This window comes from Callithrix jacchus, chromosome 7 (assembly GCF_049354715.1).
Source record: "Callithrix jacchus isolate 240 chromosome 7, calJac240_pri, whole genome shotgun sequence".
NCBI lineage: Eukaryota > Metazoa > Chordata > Mammalia > Primates > Cebidae > Callithrix > Callithrix jacchus.
The window spans coordinates 100,090,001-100,109,771 of record NC_133508.1 but is presented as its reverse complement, the minus strand read 5'-3'; the positions used below and the strand labels follow the sequence as shown (position 1 = coordinate 100,109,771).

At 42.1% G+C, this 19,771-nt stretch overlaps 1 protein-coding gene across 1 annotated transcript in view; it reads left to right on the top strand.

Moving 5' to 3' along the window:
- Positions 1 to 1,054: 1,054 nt before the first annotated feature.
- The window catches only part of LOC118142964 (uncharacterized), a 28,091-nt gene continuing 9,374 nt past the window's right edge, over positions 1,055 to 19,771 (top strand). Inside the window, exons 1-4 of the mRNA XM_078332110.1 lie at positions 1,055 to 1,183; positions 1,537 to 1,667; positions 2,432 to 2,504; positions 19,764 to 19,771. The exon at positions 19,764 to 19,771 is cut by the window's right edge and continues 9,374 nt beyond it. Coding sequence (XP_078188236.1) covers positions 1,073 to 1,183; positions 1,537 to 1,667; positions 2,432 to 2,501 — 312 coding nt within the window. The 5' untranslated portion in view covers positions 1,055 to 1,072 and the 3' untranslated portion in view covers positions 2,502 to 2,504; positions 19,764 to 19,771. The remainder of the gene's footprint in view (positions 1,184 to 1,536; positions 1,668 to 2,431; positions 2,505 to 19,763) is intronic.

Genomic DNA, 19,771 nt, shown 5'->3' with positions numbered 1-19,771 from the left:
ATATGTCTACGTCCCAGTTCTTATGCCCTCAGTTAATGTATCAGGAATTCTCAGTCGCTACACTTTAAAGTATAATCAGAATAAATAAGAAAAGTCATCCAGGCACAGTGGCTCATGCCTGTAAATCTCAAAATTTTGGGAGGCTGACGGGGGAGGATCACCTAAGGCCAGGAGTTTGAGACCAGCTGGCCATAACTGTGAAACTCTGCCTCTACTAAAAATATAAAAATTAGCTGGGCATGGTGGCACATGCCTGTAATCCCAGCTACTTGGGAGGCTGAGGCAGGAGAATCACTTGAACCCAGGAGGCAGAGATTGCAGTTAGCCAAGGTCGCACCACTGCACTCTAGCTTGGGCAACAGAGCAAATAAATAAATAAATAAGAAAAGGGGTTTCTGAATGGTTACTAGAGGGAGAAAAGAAAAAAATCTTACTACTTGAGTTATAGAAACAAGATAATAGAAATCCTTTAGTTGAAATTCCAAAATCCATTAAGTTCTGAAAACAGAAGTGTTTTTTATAACTTTGGATGCAAACTTGTTAGGCGACAAAACGTGACTCAAACTGATTTGAAGCTATTTATAGTCTTTATTTATCTTGCCAAGTGTGGGTACACATATATTTGACTTAAGAAATACTTAAAATAAATAAATAAATATAAATTAAAAAGAAATAATATGTTTGATTACAGAAACAGGAGTGGTTCCTCAGACTCTGCTAGGAATATTATATAACATATGGTATCTGTGCTGTATTATCTTCCTAAAATCGGACAAAGTCTAAATTCTGCAACAATCTGGCCCCAAGGATTTGGGGTGTGCAGCCGTGACTCTGTCCTTTCCTCAGTACCTTCCGTGTGCTCAGCACTTGACCTGGATTTGTTTCTTTACTCCTCACAACTCTGAAAGGCAAAGAACCATTTCTGTCCCACCTTACAGATGAGGAAATTTATCCAGTTTTGCAGCCATTTTTCTTTTCTTACTGACTGTTCGATATTTGTAAAGAAATCCATTTCTACTTCAGTTAGTAATATGCTAATCAACAACAAAATGATTAAGTCGCAGGATCCAATATGGGACGCTGGTGCACCCCAGCAGAGTCCATGCCAGAAAGGGAAGACTGCGAGGTCCATGGTGCAGAAGAAGGCTTCAGAAGAATCCCTCCCGCTGGCCTCCATTGTAAGGTACTCAGATTCCTAATGTCTGCCTCTTCCAACTGCTCCTTTACCACCTAAGCCTTTGGAAATTTGGGTGGGGTTGGGAGAGCCATAGATGCCTTTTGCAGGAAAAAGTATTATTCTGTTTTAAATTAAGTTATGTCAAAGCCTGGATTTAGCTTCTGGGATAAAACTTTCTTACTGCCTGCTGCCCACCCTTCCTATGACCAATTATGATGAGATTTGAGGATCGTCCAAAATTCCATTCCATTGGTTCTTTTGCTATACTTGAAATTTCCATGTGAGTGTTTGTCTTGTGTGCAGTTCAACCTATTATAAACTTAATTTAAGCTATTATAAACTTAATTTAAATAATCAAGGGTGCGAGTCAGTCATGTAGCCAGGCCGCGAGGGAACTAACACAGAGCACACCAGGTGTGGTGGGGAAGAAGAGGCAAGAAGTGTGGGGAAGCTCCAAAGCGCGGATACTTCTGGAGGAGATCTACAGAGGGTAAGTTTGAGGACACGTGGTACCCAGCTTTGTGGCATTGAGCACTGGTGGGAAGAGGCAATGAAAGGGAAAAAGAGGCAGGAGAAAGGGGACAAAGCATCTCCAAAGTTCAGCATGGCCCATGGGAGCTATGTTCATAGGATTACGCCTATGCGGTACACTAAGCGCGTCCAACCCGTTGCCCAAGGACCCCGTACGGCCCAGGACAGCTCTAAATGCTACCTGACACAAATTTGTAAACTTAAAATATTATGAGTTTTTTTTCTTTTAGCTCATCAGCTATCATTCGTGTTAGTGTACTTTATGTGTGGCCCAAGACGATTATTATTCTGGGGTGGCCCAGGGAAGCTAAAAGATTGGAGACCCCTGCATGTAAACCCTCTTAAAATGGTTGACTCATAATTATTTTGGACCATTCACTAGATAACATCACTCACCAGCTGGAGTCCAGGGGCTGGAATTGACGCGAAGTTCCAGAACCAGGAAACAGGACATGTTAAGAGCCTCCAACCTCAGCTATGCCCGTATCCCCTTGGCTGGCTTTGTTCCAGCCACGCTCCTGCACACCACCCTCCTCAGCCGGAAAAGCTCTTCCCCTTACCCGACTTTTCCCACTCTCTGCTAAGGGACCTCAAACCCATCCCTGCATTCAACCTGAATGTCACCTCCCGGAGAGGCCTGCCCTATCCACACCCCGCAGCCACTCTAGATCACATTCTGCTTATTCAACCTTTTTTCATTGTTTTATTGTTTTTCTCCTTCAGAGCATTCATCACAATTTGTAAGTGCGGTTGTTCTCACTTATCCACGGTTTCAGTTACCCAAGATGGATAATAGGTGAGTACAGTACAGTAAGATACTTTGAAAGAGAGAGATCACATTCACACAACTTTTATTATAGCGTATTTTATAATGTTCTATTTTATTAGTGGTTATTGTTGTGAATCACCTACTGTGCCTAATTTATAAACATTATAGGTATGTATATGTAGGAAAACTATATAGTATATGAAAGGTTTGGTACTATTTGAGGTTTCAGGCATTCACTGGGGGTCTTGGCACGTATCGCCGACAGATAAAGGGGGACTACTGTATTTATTTGTTTATTTAATGTATGTCTATTCCTCTAGGTTATAAATGTTATGAGTACCCACTAAGGGCAAATCCTTAATAAGTAGACTTTCAGTGAATCACAGAAGTGGTAGCCCTTTTCATCTTCATAATAATTCTCCGAACTAAGTTTTACAGATGAAACTAAAGAGGCTTACCACCCAAGGGGGATGACTTTTGTACCCTGAAATGGTGAAGTACATACCCTGCACTGTTGTGTGTGACAATTCTGCTCAGAAGCTCCTTGCTGTAAACCATTTAGAAGTGGTATTATTTTCAAAGGAAGAGTGTCTCTCTGCTCCTCTTCCCGCCATTGTGACAACCACGGCTGGAGGAATTAATAATGAACAGAAAGTCCAATTAGCCTCACCCATCACATCAGTCCTAGAGCTAAATCCCGGTTTCTTGCAAGCCCCAAGAAAAGACTCTCCTGTTTATATATCATGTTAATAATTAATTGATTAGTTAATCAACAAGCTAGTCCTGTAAGATTGTCCTGTCCTCTTTGACCCTCTGCGTCCTGGTCAGGGTCAGTGCACCTGTGCTCACGTATGCGTTATGTTAATATGAAAGACTGAAGGGGCTGCGTAGGGTGGCATATGCCTGTAATCCCAGCACTTTGGGAGGTCGAAGTGGGTGGATCACCTGAGGTCAGGAGTTTGTGACCAGCCTGGCCAACATGGCGAAACCCTGTCTCTACTAAAGATAAAAAATTTAGCTGGGCAGAGTGGCAGGCGCCTGTAATCCCAGCTACTTGGGAGGCTGAGGCAGAATAATTGCTTGAATCCAGGAGGCAGAGGTTGCAGTGAGCCAAGATCATGCCATTGCACTCCAGCCTGGGTGACAGAGAGAGAGACTCTGTCTCAAAACAAATAAATAAATAAAAAGAAAGACTGAAGGAAGGACCATTTGGAAACATGCACATGATAAATGCTTTTTAATGCTCTGAAATTTTATGAGGGAGCTGCACATTTTGTACCTGTTGAGACTAGTTTTTTGCTTTTTGATTTAAGGACTGTTTAAAGCTGGTTGGGCATTGATTGAAAATGTATACCAGTGCCTGGTTATACCAAGATGGTAAGTCAAGGCTCTGACTTCAAGGAGCTCCCATCAAGTGCTCCAACAGGAGAGACAAGGACGGCTTCTCAGAAGAGGAAGCTCAGGGGACAGGAGAGAGGATAGGTGGGGAGGTCACGGAAACTATCCTGGGCAGAGGGCAGAGCCTTGGGGACCGGGAGTGATGGAACAAAAGCAGAAGGCCAGGCTGGAGAAAAAAATGCTGTTCCTTTTTTCCTGGGTGCTTGTGGAAGAGGCTCCACTCTGTGATATTTTATAAGATACTGCAGAGACATTTGCTATTGAGAAATTGTATCTGAAATGTGGACCAACTTACTCTTCCTGCTGCTCTGGTACCGCAGCTGTCAACTCTAACCCTAATGTAACTGATTCCTTTGCAAGATGCAGGGCAGAGGCTGGTTTTCAAGAAATGCCAACTATTCCATTCCTATCAGGTTTTAAAACTGTCTTTCACTTCTATTCTAAGCAGCAGTTGGGTAGCCATAAAGCCTTACAGCTCAGACCAGTGCTCCTGTTCCCAGCAGCTCATTAGAACCACTGGTGGTGCTTTTTAAAAACACACATGCCCAATCTACTAAAGCTGAACTTAGGTATATGCTGCACTCAACAATTGCACTCCCAGGTAAACACCCAACAAATGTAAAAATTCACCAAAAGGCATACGAAAATTTCATGGCAGCACTATTTGTAATAGCACCACAAAGAACCACCTAAGTACCTAGCAACAACTGAATGAGTAAATAAATTGTAGTATGTTCAAACAGTAGACTAGCATATAGCACTGAAAAGGAAATAACTAATATAACATACACCATCATAGGTGAATTTTAGAAATACGAAGTAGAGTAAAATAAGCTGGATGCGAGAAAACACATCCTGCATGATTTCATTTTAGCTTTATACAAAAAATCAGAAAAAATTAATCCATATGTTAATCAGGATTGTGGCTATGTCTTGGAAGGATAGTAACTAAAAGGGGGCCCTGGGGGCCTTCTGGGATTCTGGGTGCTGATTGCATGAGCGTGTTCACTTGGTGAAAAGTCATCAAGCAGAGTATTTATGATTTATACACTTTTCTGTATAATGTTATATTATTTCATTAAAATATTTTTAAAACTACATCTGCCTAAATTTTACCCCCATATATTCAATTTCAGTCAATCTGAAATGGGAATGAGACCCATTTACCTGTATTTTTTGAAGATTCTCAGTCCAGGCACAGTGGCTTATGCCTGTAATCCCTACACTTTGGGAGGCCAAGCCGGTGAGAATCACGTGAGATCAGGAGTTCGTGACCAGCCTGGCCAAAATGGTGAAACTCCACTCTGCTAAAGATACAAAAAATTAGCCAGGCATGGTGGGGCACACCTGTAGTCCCCGCTACTCAAGAGAATTGCTTGAACCCTGGAGGCGGAGGTTGCGGTGAGCTGAGATCGTGCCACTGCCCTCCAACCTGGGTGACAGAGCAAGACTCAGTCTCAAAAAAAATGATTCTCAGGTGTTTCTATTGTACATCCAATTTCAGGAATCACTGACTAGGATTACCATTGGTTTTGATTTCCTGGATTTAATCCCCTTTGTTTGCATATTAAAAGAGTTTACTCATTGCTTTTCTTTTCATTTTTTTCCCCTCAAAATAAGAGTAAAATAGCCAGGCATCTCCATGCCACTGAAATGAATGGAGGCTGGAAAGGCGGTACTTTCTCAGTGTCAGTATTTGATTTGCAGAAGTATTTGTACTCTGGAACTTCAAGAATCCCTCACAAAATTAATTTGTTCAATTAGCCAAATGTTTATTGAACCCCTACAATAATAAGAGCTAACGATTACTAACTTTATGAAGCATTTCCCTGGGCTGGGCATGATCCTCTATCCTTTGCTTATGTTCTGGGGTTAAGTGTGCAGGCTCCGGAGCCAGGTGACCCTGTTAAAACTCTGGCTTTGTAACTTAGTTGTGTGACTTTGGGAACGTTACTTTGCCAGTCTGTGACTCAGTTTCCCCCTCAGTAAATTAGGGATCATAATAATATTGATTCTTGAAGTTGGGCTGAGGAGTAAATAATGTTTAGCCCCCTACTGTAAGTAAGTGCCACCTACTGTAACAAGTGCTACATATGTATAAGCTGTTAGTTTTCTCAAAAGTCTGGTGAGATGGCTGCTTGAATAATGCTAATTTTTAGTTGAAGAAATTAAGCTTAGGGAAGTTGCACAACTTGTCCAAGGTCATACAGCTGGCAAATAGCAAAATCAGAATTCCAAGCCAGGTTACCTAATCCCAGCACTGGGATATGCTGCCATCACACTCTCTTTCCTATGCTGACATATTTCTTTCTGGGTCTGTGTTTTGATATACACAGGATTTAAATTAATTTCTTTCTTTTTTTCTTTCTTTCTTTTTTTCTTTCTTTCTTTCTTTCTTTCTTCTTCTTTCTTTCTTTCTTTTTTTGAGACAGAGTCTCGCTCTGTCGCCCAGGCTGGAGTGCAGTGGTGCAATCTTGGCTCACTGCAACCTCTGCCTCCCAGGTTCAAGCAGTTCTCTGCCTCAGCCTCTCGAGTAGCTGGGATTACAGGTGCCTGCCACCACGCCCAGCTACTTTTTGTATTTTTAGTAGAGAAGGGGTTTCACTATTTTGGTCAGGCTGGTCTTGAACTCCTAACCTTGTGATCCACCCACCTCGGCCTCTTAAAGTGCTGGGATTACATGCATGAGCCAACGTGCATGGCCAGGGATTAACTTTCTAAAAAGAAGATTCTGCTAAACAGATCTTTCAAGAGCCTCAAAAGCAAGACTATTTCATGAGCAACTCATAGTGACAAGCAGAGCCCCTGCAAGTGAAAAGGGAGCTCTTTCCAGTTAAGCTCCGTCTGTCAAGGTGGGATGGAATGGGTAAGCTTTTTTGCTTTCTGAAGTCAAAAATACTTTTTTTTTTTTTTTTTGAGAAGGAGTTTTGCTCTTGTTGCAATGGCAAAATCTCAGCTCACCGCAACCTCTGCCTCCTGGGTTCAAGCAATTCTCCTGCCTCAGTCTCCTGAGTAGCTGGGACTATAGGCGTGCACCACCATGCCCAGCTAATTTTTGTATTTTTAGTAGAGACTGTGTTTCGGTCAGGCTGGTTTCGAACTTCTGACTTTGTGATCCTCCTGCCTTGGCCTCCCAAAGTGCTGGGATTACAGGTATGAGCCACCATGCTTGGCCAAAAACACTTTTTAAAAAGGAATTTGTCATGCCTTGTTGCATAATACTGGGCAGTATTTCTAGAACATGAAAAAATGAATATGAAAACTTGTATTTTGATTCATGGCCTCTTAGAAGTGGTGCTTTCATTAATAATTCTGACTTGACTTTTTCCTCCCAGATTACTGGAAGTTTTTAAATGTTACAAATATGTTTCTGACTAGAGTTAGGGAATGAAGAGTGAAGAGGTAGAAAGAAGGAGGAAGCACATTCCTAAAGACACTAACAGTGCCCATTTCTTTTTCTTTTTCTTTTTCTTTTTTTTTTTTTTGAGACAGAGTTTCGCTTTCGTTGCCCAGGCTGAAGTGCAGTGGCATAATCTCAGCTCACTGCAACCTCTGTCTCCTAGGTTCAAGCGATTCTCCTGCCTCAGCCTCCCAAGGAGCTGGAATTACAGGCATGCGCCACCATGCCCAGCTAATTTTTTTGGTATTTTTAGTAGAGACGGAGTTTCTCCATGTTGGTCAGGCTGGTCACGAACTCCCAACCTCAGGTGATCTGCCCACCTCAGCCTCCCAAAGTGCTGGGATTACAGGCATGAGCCACTGCACCCAGCCAACACTACCAATTTCCATTAAAGCAATTCCATGTATTGAGAGCTGCCGTCGTGTAATAGATAGCGGGGGTATTCAATCCTTGATACTGTTAATTAGATATGTAAAGATTGCATTTTTTTAGAGTTCAATTTAAATAAAAGCCTTCATTAAACAATATCTCTCAGTAAAAATTTAGTCCTAGCAAATAATAGGCAAAACTGTGTACCTAAGATTTTTATTATATTGATTCCAAAATAATTAGGTTGAAAAGCATTGTGAATATCTCTCCCCTTGTTAATACAAAGTGCTGCTATCATTCTGTTGTTTTTTTTTTAAAGATGGCTGCATCTTACCATGAAATGTATTTCCAAGTTTTGCCAAGTATTAAGGTGATTGATTGTATTTTTCTTATTAGGAATTTAGGTTTATCTTACATTTTTAATAGCCTGTTTAAACACAAACCTGCTTTCACAGGCCTCCTGCCGCCCAAAACCCTCCTTGTTCAGCACAGAGATTTCTTGCTGATCACATTTTCCCCTACTCTTTTCTTTAAGCAAACACTGAAGGCTTTCAGCAGCTGCCCAAGATATCACTTTAAAACCCCTTAAGGCAGTTTGAAAGGGCTCCAAAAAAGCATGACATTCAATCAAAGTTCAGTAAGGAAAGTTTTAATGAATAAACTTAGTAAATTAGAAAGCACTGCGGCAGAGTGATTAACTCTCATTTGGGCATTAGTGTTGAAATTAATTAAAATGTTTAAGCCATAGGAGGCAGGCTACCTCGTCAGGACCTGGCTCTGCCCTCAGAGTCAGTCTGGATCCAGGAGTGATTCATCTTACACAGATGAGAGGGGGATAAAAGGAAAAGAACCGTCAGGACAAATGTGTTTTCAATGGTGCTTAGCAGCAGGAGACCACTGGGACTTCAGAGCAATGCTACTGGAGTGTGACATCATAATACGGTATGTACACTGTGGAGTGGAGTGAAAAGGACTTTGCCCTTACGTTCTTGCCCCCTCTCCTTTAGATTGGATGCCATGTATATTCGTTTCTCTGCCAGGCAGAATGCTGCAGTTTGCTGTCTTCAAGACCACTCACAAATTAGCTGTTTCCCTGACTCTTTTTAAACCCGCTGGCCACCATTAATGTTCATGCAGTGACATAAAGAGGTAGTCTTGGTGTCCTGGTAGATTTCTCTAAGATCAACTCCATAGAATGTATAAAAATATAATTGCTTCAAACAGACTCTCAGACACACAACAACGAATTTATTGTTAAATTCCCTTGACAATATGCAGGGCAGAAACCGTCTTTTCAAGAAACCCAAAATATTCCATTCCCATTAGGTTTTAAAATATCTTGTAAGCTCGATTTCTTTCCAGAACTATGGGTCTGTGGATCTTCTTATAGAAACGCATTACCATGTGGCTGTTTAACAAATCTGTGCCTGCTTAAAATTATAAATGACAGCCCATTTCATAAAGAGAAAAGTCCTCTTTGACAGGAAAACAATCTCAGTTGGTTCTCCTTGGATGACAAATGGACTGGTTCGGGCCCGGCACCACGGCTGTTCTGAAATAGCGTGGCGATGGACTGCCATTCCTATTTCAGGGGTCCTAATTAAGGAGCTTTCAGAAATTAGTAACCACCTGCAAGTCTGAATTATTTCCACCAGGAGAAAATTATCACGATTTGCAAAGATCTACATTCATAACTTTGAAAATTGTCCATCTTCCTTATTTTTTGCTGTATAGATTTCTTGTCAGCCTCAATGTCAGAGGTCACTGCCAGAGTGTCCCTTTGGTACCCATTAACTATAACCAGCAAACTTGTACACTATTGATCCACTATGTCTAAGTATCTATTATGGTGGATATAAAAGGTGGCTTCACATCTTTCTAAACAGATAATTCATAAAGGCCAAGGGGTCATGGCTTGTGATATATTATTTTTTCACTGTATTTGTGACTGAATGAACAAAGAGAGAGAGGATGCAAAAGGGGTGCAAGGGTCATGAGTGTTAGACCAGAGAGGTAGAAAGTTGTGTGTCAATTGGACACATTAACATCCATATAAATAATAAAAGGCATTAATAATATGTGTTCATGACCTCATTATCGATTCATTCTACTCAGAGGCAGAAATTCCTAGAGCGAATGAAGACAGAGTTGATTTTTTACCACCAAAGTTCAGTTGCAGTTGAACTCTAAACTGGAAGTCAACTAGAGACAGTAAAATATATCCCAGTAGGCATATATTGGGTCCTGGGATTGATACATTTTGCAGGCAGTGCATCATTCGGGACAAAGCAACTGTTTGGGGAACAGAAGCCTCACACAGAAAGTGTTAAGGGTCTGCAGGGCCCCGATGGGCTCAGCACATCACCACGTTCCTTTGGGATTGCTTGATTCATCATGTTATTTAACCTCCGCTGGTTCGTATTGAACATTCAGCAATACACTACAGAGGCCATTGCTAATGTTCCACACGTTCCCAGCTTAAAGGAAAGCATCTCATTAGGAGAACAATAAGGATCTAATGAGTGAGCCTTGCTCAGAAGTTAGCTGACATTGGGCTCATTTAATGCTGTTTATGGTCTTCTACCCACTGGAGAACCCGGAGATGGTGTGCTTTCTCAAGACTACAGTTTGGAGGAAAGTAAATTGAGATAAATCATGGTGAGATGAGATAGTTAAAATGTCATGCTCCATAAGTTTGAATGCATCCTTCAAGTTCTGAACAGTAAAATGCAACTGAACACTGAAACAAGAGAAACAAAGAAAAAGCCGATAACTAGCAATACAAACCTGCCTTCTCGGACAACGATGCTTCATGGGGGAACCAAAAACATCTTTTCAGAGCCCTCCTTGAATATGCACATGCACGCACACACACACACATACACACACACACAAACTCCCAAATTTTCTTCCTTTGCCACCACACACACACACACACACTCCCAAATTTTCTTCCTTTGCCACCAGACTTCAATACATTAAAGCCTTTTAAACAACAACAATAAAAAAATCAAACCTATTATGGATGAGGGGATGACACATCAAGATGGTAAGATTTTTTTTTTAGAGAGACCAACAATAAACCACTAGCTTTATTTCTGTTTACAAATGTGAGCCAGTCCCTAGACTGGCTGGGTAAATTATAAATTGTCCCCAGTAAATGTGGGAGCCAGCGATCACGTGTTTCTGAATCAGGATAGACCTTTTTAGCTTAAGGAGTGTGTCAAGGAGAGGCTTGGGGGTTGGGAGGGTGGGATATGGGAGCTGCTTTGCCAATTTCTCCTTCCAGAGCCCCATTCACTTCAAGTATCTACAAGTTCTAACCTCTCTAAGTTAGAACATTCTAAGAGAAATCCAAGAATGACCTATTTCCTGGAAGCCACCAATCGAAGTGAATAGTCTAACCCTGGGGATAGCTTTTCTTCATTATGTGAAACCCCAGTCATTGAGACAACTGAGGTCCTGGGGGAATTTTCCTTCAATGTCTGTGGTTCTCAATCTTTCTGTGAAACAATGACCCCTTTGAGACCATAACAGAAACTATGACCCCTATCTTGAGAAAAATATTGATACACACAAAATTTTGCATATGTTTGAGGGATTCATAGCATTCCTCAGATTGCCCCAGGTTAAGAATGCTATTCTAAATAGGGAAGGAAGGAAGGAAGAAAAGAAAGAAAGAAGGAAGGAAAGAAAGAAAGAGAAGAAAAAAAGCATTGATAGAATTGCCCTTCCTTCTTCAAGAAAGAAAAAAAAAACAAAGCTTAGAGATGAGCTAGCCATTTTAACCCCCAAACTCCAAATAATATTGTCCTTAATAATAATAACCAAGTGTCATGTTAGTGGTCTCTGTGGACATCTCTAGTCTTCATAATAATTTTTATTTTTATTTAATGTTTGGAGATGTTGTAAAAAGTGACTACTGTTTCAAAATGTGACCTCTGTGAGGTTTAAAACCTACTGAATCAGATGAGATATGAAAGCGTTCAATATAATGTATGACTTAAAGCTATGTTTTTTAAACTTTAATAGGAAATGTCTGACTCTTAGATCACTGTTTCTAAAGCCTGGCAGACAGAAACATGTCTTTTAAAAAGGTCTAATTTATATACCAAATAGAGATCCAGCAGGTAGAAGTGATGCCTTTTCTTTTTACCTTGTGCCAACCAGAATCTTTCATCAGCTTTGAATACCCCTCAGCTCCGGCAATATTTTAACCATGCTAACTCATCTCACTTGTTGTCAAAGATTTTTCAAGTACTGTGCTAGACAATGGGACACTAAGATAAGCAAATCATGGTCTTTGTTCTCAAGAGGCTTATAGTACTGGGGGAGGACAGGTGTGTGTGAACAGCTACACAGCTATGGTGGGGGCTTAAACAGCATCCATTCCCTTCTTCCTCCCTCCTGACAGGATTCCCTCTCTTTTTCTTTTTCTTTTTTTTTTTTTTTTTGAGACAGGATCTCACCATGTCACCAAAGCTGGAGTGCAGTGGCATAATCTCGGCTCACTGTAACCTCCACCTCTCAGACTCAAGGATTCCTCTCACCTCAGCGTCCCTAGTAGCTGAGACTACAGGTATGCACCATCATACCTGGCTAATTTTTGTGTTTTTCTGTAGAGACAGGTTTCACCATCTTGCCCAGGCTGGTCTTGAACTCCTGGGTTCAAGAAATCCACTTACCTTGGCCTCCCAAAGTGCTGGGATTACAGGTGTGAGCCACAGTGTCCAGCCCAGAACTGCATTTTAATTTGAGTGTCCACCCCTCCTGTACATAAGCTATGTGATCTTAGGAAAGCTGACCCACACTGGGCTATACTTGTCATGGTAATCCTACACATACCCTTGTCTGTGATTGGTTCAGGCAACATGGCTTAAGCCTATTGCTTAATTGGTGATGGTAATTGGTCCAGGGATGAGCATGTGACCTAAAGCCCTCATCACATCAAAGGGAAAGACAACTGCTAGGAAGGTTCTCTCTTCTCCTCTATGCATGTTGCCCCAATTTCTATTAGCAACTATCTTGTTACCACTGGGAGATTGGTCTGAGGACAAAACAAAGATATCTGGGATGGCAGATCTGAGAAAATTTCAGAAACTCTGATTGTAGCACATCTGAAGCCCAGTCTACAATCCAAATGACCTTTATGTGAGATCAATCTACTATTTTCTTTTTGTTTAGTCTTCTTTGGGTAGGGCTTTCTGTTCTATGCAGACCAAAAACTTCCTGACTGTCATCCCTGCTACTGGAGAGTGAGTACCCCTGGTATCCTACAAAAATCTTCAGAAAAAGCCACAGAGGATGGACACAGTCGTTCTGGTGGGAACTTTCTGGAGAAGGGGATACTTGAGCTGAGTTTTACAGGTTGAATAGGAGTTGGCAGAACCCATATAAAAGGGAAAGGGGGTTCTAAAGAGAAGAACAAGTGAACAGAAGTGTGCTGGTGCCTTCGAGGTTGTTGGGAGAGTTGTATGGCTAGAGTGAAATGGGCATTCAGGGGGTGTTTTGGAAGATGAGACAGAAGAGGTAGCAAGGGCTGGATCATGAAGGGTCTCACATTCCATGTGAATGTGGATTTTTTATCAAAGGTAATTGGGAGCCATTGAAGGATGTTAAGCTAAGTGGCATGGTCGGCGTAGCATTTTAAACAGGTTGCTGGCGGCCAGTGTGGAAGGTGGGTTGGGCAGTTCTGGAGACAGGGGGATCCGTTCAAGAGTCTCCATTTTGCTGGAATTCTCTGTCATCCTCTCCCAACGAAGGGCAGAAAACATGGACTCTTTCTGGACAGTTCAGAGAAGGGAGCTGTGAAGGCTGTTCAGGTCCAGGTTGGTGCTCAAGATACAGAACACTGCACAGGGTATTAGAATGAGCCCCTTACTTGCTGTGTGGCCTTAAGCTCGCTGCTTAACTTCTCTGAGATTCCATTTCCTTGTCTATAAAATGAGGATCCTAATACCTACCTTGCACTATTTTGGTGAGTAAAATAACACTTATAAGCAGATAAGGCCACTAGACAATAGAAACTAGATTAATGACTCATTGGATGACTGAGGGACTGGATGACATGAATGGTTTTTCCTACTTATATTAAATACGTGGTTATAGACTTCAAAATGGCAGGCCCAGTACTTTGGGAGATGTTACCACCAGATGAACAAGTTAACCGCACTACTTTTTGAGATAAGTTTAATTCTCATGGAATTTTTTTTAAATGAGGGCAGATCTGCCCACAGGGATCACAGAAGCTTCTGCTCAGCCACTAATTTAAACAACTTGCTTTGAAGCCCTGTGGATATGTAGCTCTCCATTCTTGGGGCTCAAGAGGAAGCATTATTATAAATTGCTTTGGAAGGAATTGATTAGGGGTTTTCCATATGATACCCACAAAGGGCACGAGAGATTACGCTTTGGCCTGAACTCAAGGGCTGCTGCCCAGTTGGTTTGGACAGCCTATAGGTACAGGAACTGAGAGAGGTGCCTGTCTGTGCTCCTTTTCATAAGCCAGATCCTTGGGTCTCCCAAGTTGACTGTACCCATTCAGGGGTGGTAAGACAGAAGAAAGGGCTAGGGTGGGACAGTGGGGAGCTGGTGCCCACCTGCAGATGCTTGGAGGTATAACGTGCAGTGGTTGAGAGATTTGCCCTCAGAGGCATCCAGGTTTTTGAGTTCTGGCTTGCTCACTTACTAGCTGTGTGACCTCGGGCAAGTGACAAAACTTCTCTGAGCTGTGACTTTTTTCATTTGGAAAATGTGCTTTGTTTACTCCAGTTCTACAAAGTGGAGTAAATCTACTCCTAGGGTTATTACATGGATTAAATAAAACATTTATGTAAAGTATGTATGAACCATAGTTTACAACAGATGGTTCATAAACATAGGTTGTTATTATTATTTATAATGAACTTCGGTAATGTGAGGTCTGTCCATCAAGTAGCTGCTCCCTGATTTCCTTTTGGGGAATTACCTTTCCTGATTAGGTGTAGTCTTGGTGCCCTCTAGTGTGCTGACTGTCCACCTTAAAAGCTGAAAGGGCCCCTGGAGGCTCTGCCCACCAGACTTTCCTTTTACCACCTAGTACATCCAAGATGTGAGCATGTCACCTGAGCTCAGCCAATCAGAGTCTCTCTCCTGAGATCTTGAATCAAAGCAAAGGTAGAAAACTCAGTGGGGTTGTCCCCAAAGAAGACAGTCTTCACTTCACTTCTGTTGGTGCCTCAAATCATTCCTATATAGTCTCTGTTCTCTCAAAGGGCCAGAGTCCATTTCTGTTCCTTGCAACCAACAAAATGAGACACCATTGCTTTCTGCCTCTAGGAAATGAGTGTTCCCCTTCACAGCCTGCTCTGCTGCTTGTCTCGTCTTTACTCCAGTGCGTGGGGCACCGCCACCACAGCCCTACCGAGAATGTTCCCCAAACACAGCCTAAATTTTTATAGCTTCATGCCTGTTTTCAAGATGTCCTTTCTGTTTGGATGTCCATATCCAGCCTTCATCCACCAACAGACAATTCTAACTCATTCTTCAAGCCTTGGCTCAAATGGTGCTTGCTTGGGAAGGCCTCAGTGACTGCCCCTGACCCAGCAGTACAAACACATTTCATTTCCTCTGCTTTTTTCATGCTTCCATTGAAGCATTTACTACATTTGCCATGTTGTGTCACAGTTAGGTTATTTGCTGCCATCTGGACTGTGTGCTCTTTGGGAATGGCCTTGTTCAGTTTTGTGTCTCCAGTACCTGATTCAGAGCAAAAGTACAAAGCATTTTTGTTGAATGAATGAGTGAAGAAATGACATTTCTTACAAATACATGACTTGTACAATTTTATATGCAAACACAGGCAGGGCATGTCTAGATAATTTCAGAACGGCGGGCCAATTCTGTGGAACACCCGGTTCTCCCAGGAGTGGTAAGAAACGTGTCCTTGTCTCAGTTAGCCAAATTGGATTCATCCAAAAGTTCAAGATCATTGTCTCAGCGTCTTTGAGAGTTACAGGGCAACATAATTACATAACACTAGTAACTAAGCTTTCTATGGCCCTGACCACATCCCAAGCACCACATCAGTATTAACTCATGTAATCCTCATAGTAATCCTATGAAGTAGATTCTGCTATTTTCCTCATTTCAGACATGAAAAAACTTAAGCATAGTGAGGTTGAGTCACCTGCTCACAGTTACATGGATGACCAGTGGAAGAGTTGTTTCCCGCCTCAGCTGTGCTCTTCCATACAATGCTGCCTCCTCTGAATCCCAGAGGAATGAGAGGACTCAGCAGTCAGCCCGGTTTCACAGCTTGGGGGTTGGATGCATGTGGAGATCTGCTCATCTTGTAAGGAGCATTGACAGTGAGGGTTTGGCTAAGCTATAGTGGGGTTGTAATGAAGACAGAGCAAGATCCTTCCATGACATTTGATCATTCTGAGCCCCAAAAATAACCCTCATGCCAGTAAAGGATCACATCATTTGCCTTGGCTAAACTCCCCAAGTTGGATTTGGCTGGCAGTAGAGGGTAGTTCAGTGCCTACGCTTTTAAGTCAAAGAGTACTGACTGTGAGGCCTGGCTCAGCTGTCCGCTACTGTGTGTGATCGTGGGCTCATTATTTAACTGCTGAGTGACTCAGTTTCCTCACCTGTAAAATGGAGCATAATAAAAGTCTCCATGTCATAGAATAGTGATGAAAATTAAATGAGATAATTACATGGAAATCACTTGGTATGTCTGGCACCTATTAAGTGGTAGTATTATACAAATATTAGTACAAAAAATTTTGCTAATTATGGGATATTTAATGACCAGTAGCATGTTGGATCTTTCAGGGAGCAATGAGAAGGAAAAGAGTAGGGCTGAAAAGTGAATGTCCATCCTCTTTGCCAAGCAAAGTACAATCCTTAAGAATTTACTACACTGCCTGAAATTCCAGGTCTGGCCACCTAAGTTCTCCAAAGGATTCCACCAGGTATGAGCACAAGACAGGGTTTATAGTTTTCACACCCAGTAATCCAGGGCTGACAGCTCAATAGTATTATTTAGTACAGCTAACCCAGCATCCTGTTTACTAGTCTTTTCCCTCTTCTGATTTCCAATTGAGAGAAAAAAAAAAAAACCTTCAATGATAAATTTGATCAAAAGGCTTATTTTATTACCAGTGCCTGTTGCCAAAGAGCTGATATTTCGCACAAATCCTGAGCTGTGAGTTGTGAGAGCCAGTACTTGGGTGAAGTTAACACCTGCCTCATCCTTAAGGAGAAGAAGTAAGGATGTGATTTGGGGAGGGGGATTCCCAATCTGCCAGTTCATTTAAGCTTCCAACTTCACGGATTCCAGATACAGATACAGAGGAGCCTTCAAAATGTTCTGTAGAAACCAGACTTCATTGTAAAGCTCTTTATTCGCTGCAAAAAAAAACAAAACAAAAACAAATACGTACAAATAAAGTATGTTTTAAAGTAAGAAATATATTCTCTTAATGCATCTATCTGTCTCAGCTTTTAATAACCCCAGTTTACATGGCTTGCAACTGAGACCCATTTCCTGAGAGGTCTTTGGGTTGAAAATTGGGGTAGAAGTGAGTATAATACCCACCATAGAGGGTATTACGGTACTCCGGGAGCCTCCGAAACACTTAGAAACACGTTAATAAGCCCTCTCCATGGAGGATTCAATAGGATGAAAATAATCCTCATGTCACCCTCTCTCTATTTATCCCTCATACCTGGGACGTGAGAATTATGCACTAAATAACGATCTCAAAAGGCAAATCCCACGGAATGTGGGAACCTCTTGGGACAGTGTGTAGATGTTGTCACTCCACAGCTGGCATCGGAGTGAACTTCCACCACTGGAATATGGAACAATTTGTAATGTAGCAATTAATGGAAATATGAAGTATTCACTTAGCAGGAAACTGGTAACTGTAGGCATCACCAAACAGAATGGTACCATGGCATGTCCAACCTCCCAAGGGATTCTGAAGACATTCAGATGACCACCGAGCACTAGGCATCTAAAGAAGCCCCCTGTGTGCCCCTTTGTGACTTGAGGTTGAAGTTAAAAATGATCCCTTCTCCTCCACCCTGTTTTTGAGCTACATGGAAGGGAGGAGTGGTATGAAAATGCAGCCTCGGAAATGTAAGGACCCACCATGCTTGCCCGCTTCGCCCCGGGTGAACAGCATTCGGCAGATTCTAATTAGGAAAATGTTCCACTGGGCTTTCTCCTCAGGGTGCGAGGGAGACCTGGGCTGTTGCCGAGCTGCATTTTGCATTGCCTGGATGATTATAAAACTCCCTACTCGCCACCCCCTACCAACCAAGAAAACCCATCGGCTTAAGTACCAACCCCCCACCTCAGTTCTCATATACTTTCATCTTGTTCCCAGGATCCACTAAAGTAAATAAGATGTCCACCCAGATAATGGAAACCCACCGGCTCTCAGTTAGTGCCTTTTCATGCCAATTAAACACATTTTACACAGTCATCGTAGATGCATCAATGACTGCATTCCGAGACGCCAATAGGGCCGCGGCAGGCTTCAGCCTAGCAAATGAAATGTATTTCATGCGAGTTTTCTCTCTGTCTTATTCTAACCACTTGGCAACGGTCTCAATTGAAAACATTGATTCTGAAAGATATATATGGGTATATAAACTGATTAACCAGCTTATTTGCTGCTGATTACTTTACTAATAAAGATCTCAGAGTGCTTAATTTAAATTAATACTTCTTTAATGAAAATCCAGCTTAGAGCATAAAAACAATCTTGACAGATGCATTTATTGCACAAACATACATCTATCTACGCCAAGCCAATTGAACATACAATCATATTTGGTTGGAGTTATAATTGATAACGATTCTACAGTTATGACTTGGGTTAGGTGTGTTGCTCCCCAGAGTTACTCTGATGGTCTCAAAAGGTCTTTTCATTTTGGAGGCTGTGAGGAGCCAGTGGGAAGCGCATGCATGTATGTGAAGCAATCTCAGAATATTTGGTCACTTTTGAGATGAGAAGATATCCTTGCTTCCCCTCCCCCCGCATCCTCCTCTGCCTTAAAAAGCAAAAAGGAGGCTGGCTAACTTTCCAGTGTAGTAAAAATTGGAAAGGGGACAAAAGGTGTCAAATGTTAAGACCTAGGGATTAAACAAAATTGGGTTATTGATTAACCAGTGTGTTGGTAACCTGATGTTTGTGGCAGCCAAACACCAGAGTCTCGAGCCTCTTGGAGTTTATGGGCCAATTTCTCCCGAGATGTGTGAGCTTGTTGTGCTGCCCAGTGGACTCGCCAGCGGCCGAGCAGCTCAGAGTGACAGCGACTCAGTGTCTGGAAGCCCCACTGGGTTATGAAATGAACAAGGCTCTCTGTGCCCTGATCCAGCCCGGGTGAGCCCCAGGGCTCCAGAAGTGAGCATCTCCCAGCTCCTAAAGAGCAGACATATATCCTGCCTTTAAGACAAGACTACAATTGCAAATCTGAGAATATAAATTACACTTTCATCTTTCTTTGGTTTTCTTTCTTTTGCTTCAGTTTTCATTCCAGGATAAACTTTCCTGTCAAAGGGACATTTCTGATGTGTCAAATTCACCACTGTAATGAACAGGTTGACAAATGTGGAAGGTGAGCAGACATTTGGGTCTGCCGCAGCTGCCTGCAGCCAGAGGAAACCGTGACTTTCACAAGGATAACGAGGCTTTGAAAGATGGCGAAAATGTCGCCATCAACCTGCCCTTCTGCTACTTAGTAATTAGATAATTAGTCAGGCCCTAATTATGGGATCAGGGTGCAGGAAAACAATTAGCTGAAAGAATTACTACATAAAACTGAAACCGAGATTCCTGAAAACAATATTTAATTTTATGATATTAATATTTGCAGCAATAATGGGAGTCCTTGGCTGATGCCAGTCGAGTGCCTATGCTTCCTCTGGGCATCCGGAAGGCAAGTTGGGTATTCTCCTTCTGAGAGCTGGGTGTCTACATGAAAATGAATCCTGTGACACTGTCTTTTCAGAACCCTGTGTGTGCCCAGGCAGGAAGTTTGTGGCTGTCGTGTGTCAGCCATGTATGTACATACCTGTGCCATTCACACTTCCTACAAACTCCCAATTCCTTCCTCAGGCCCCGAG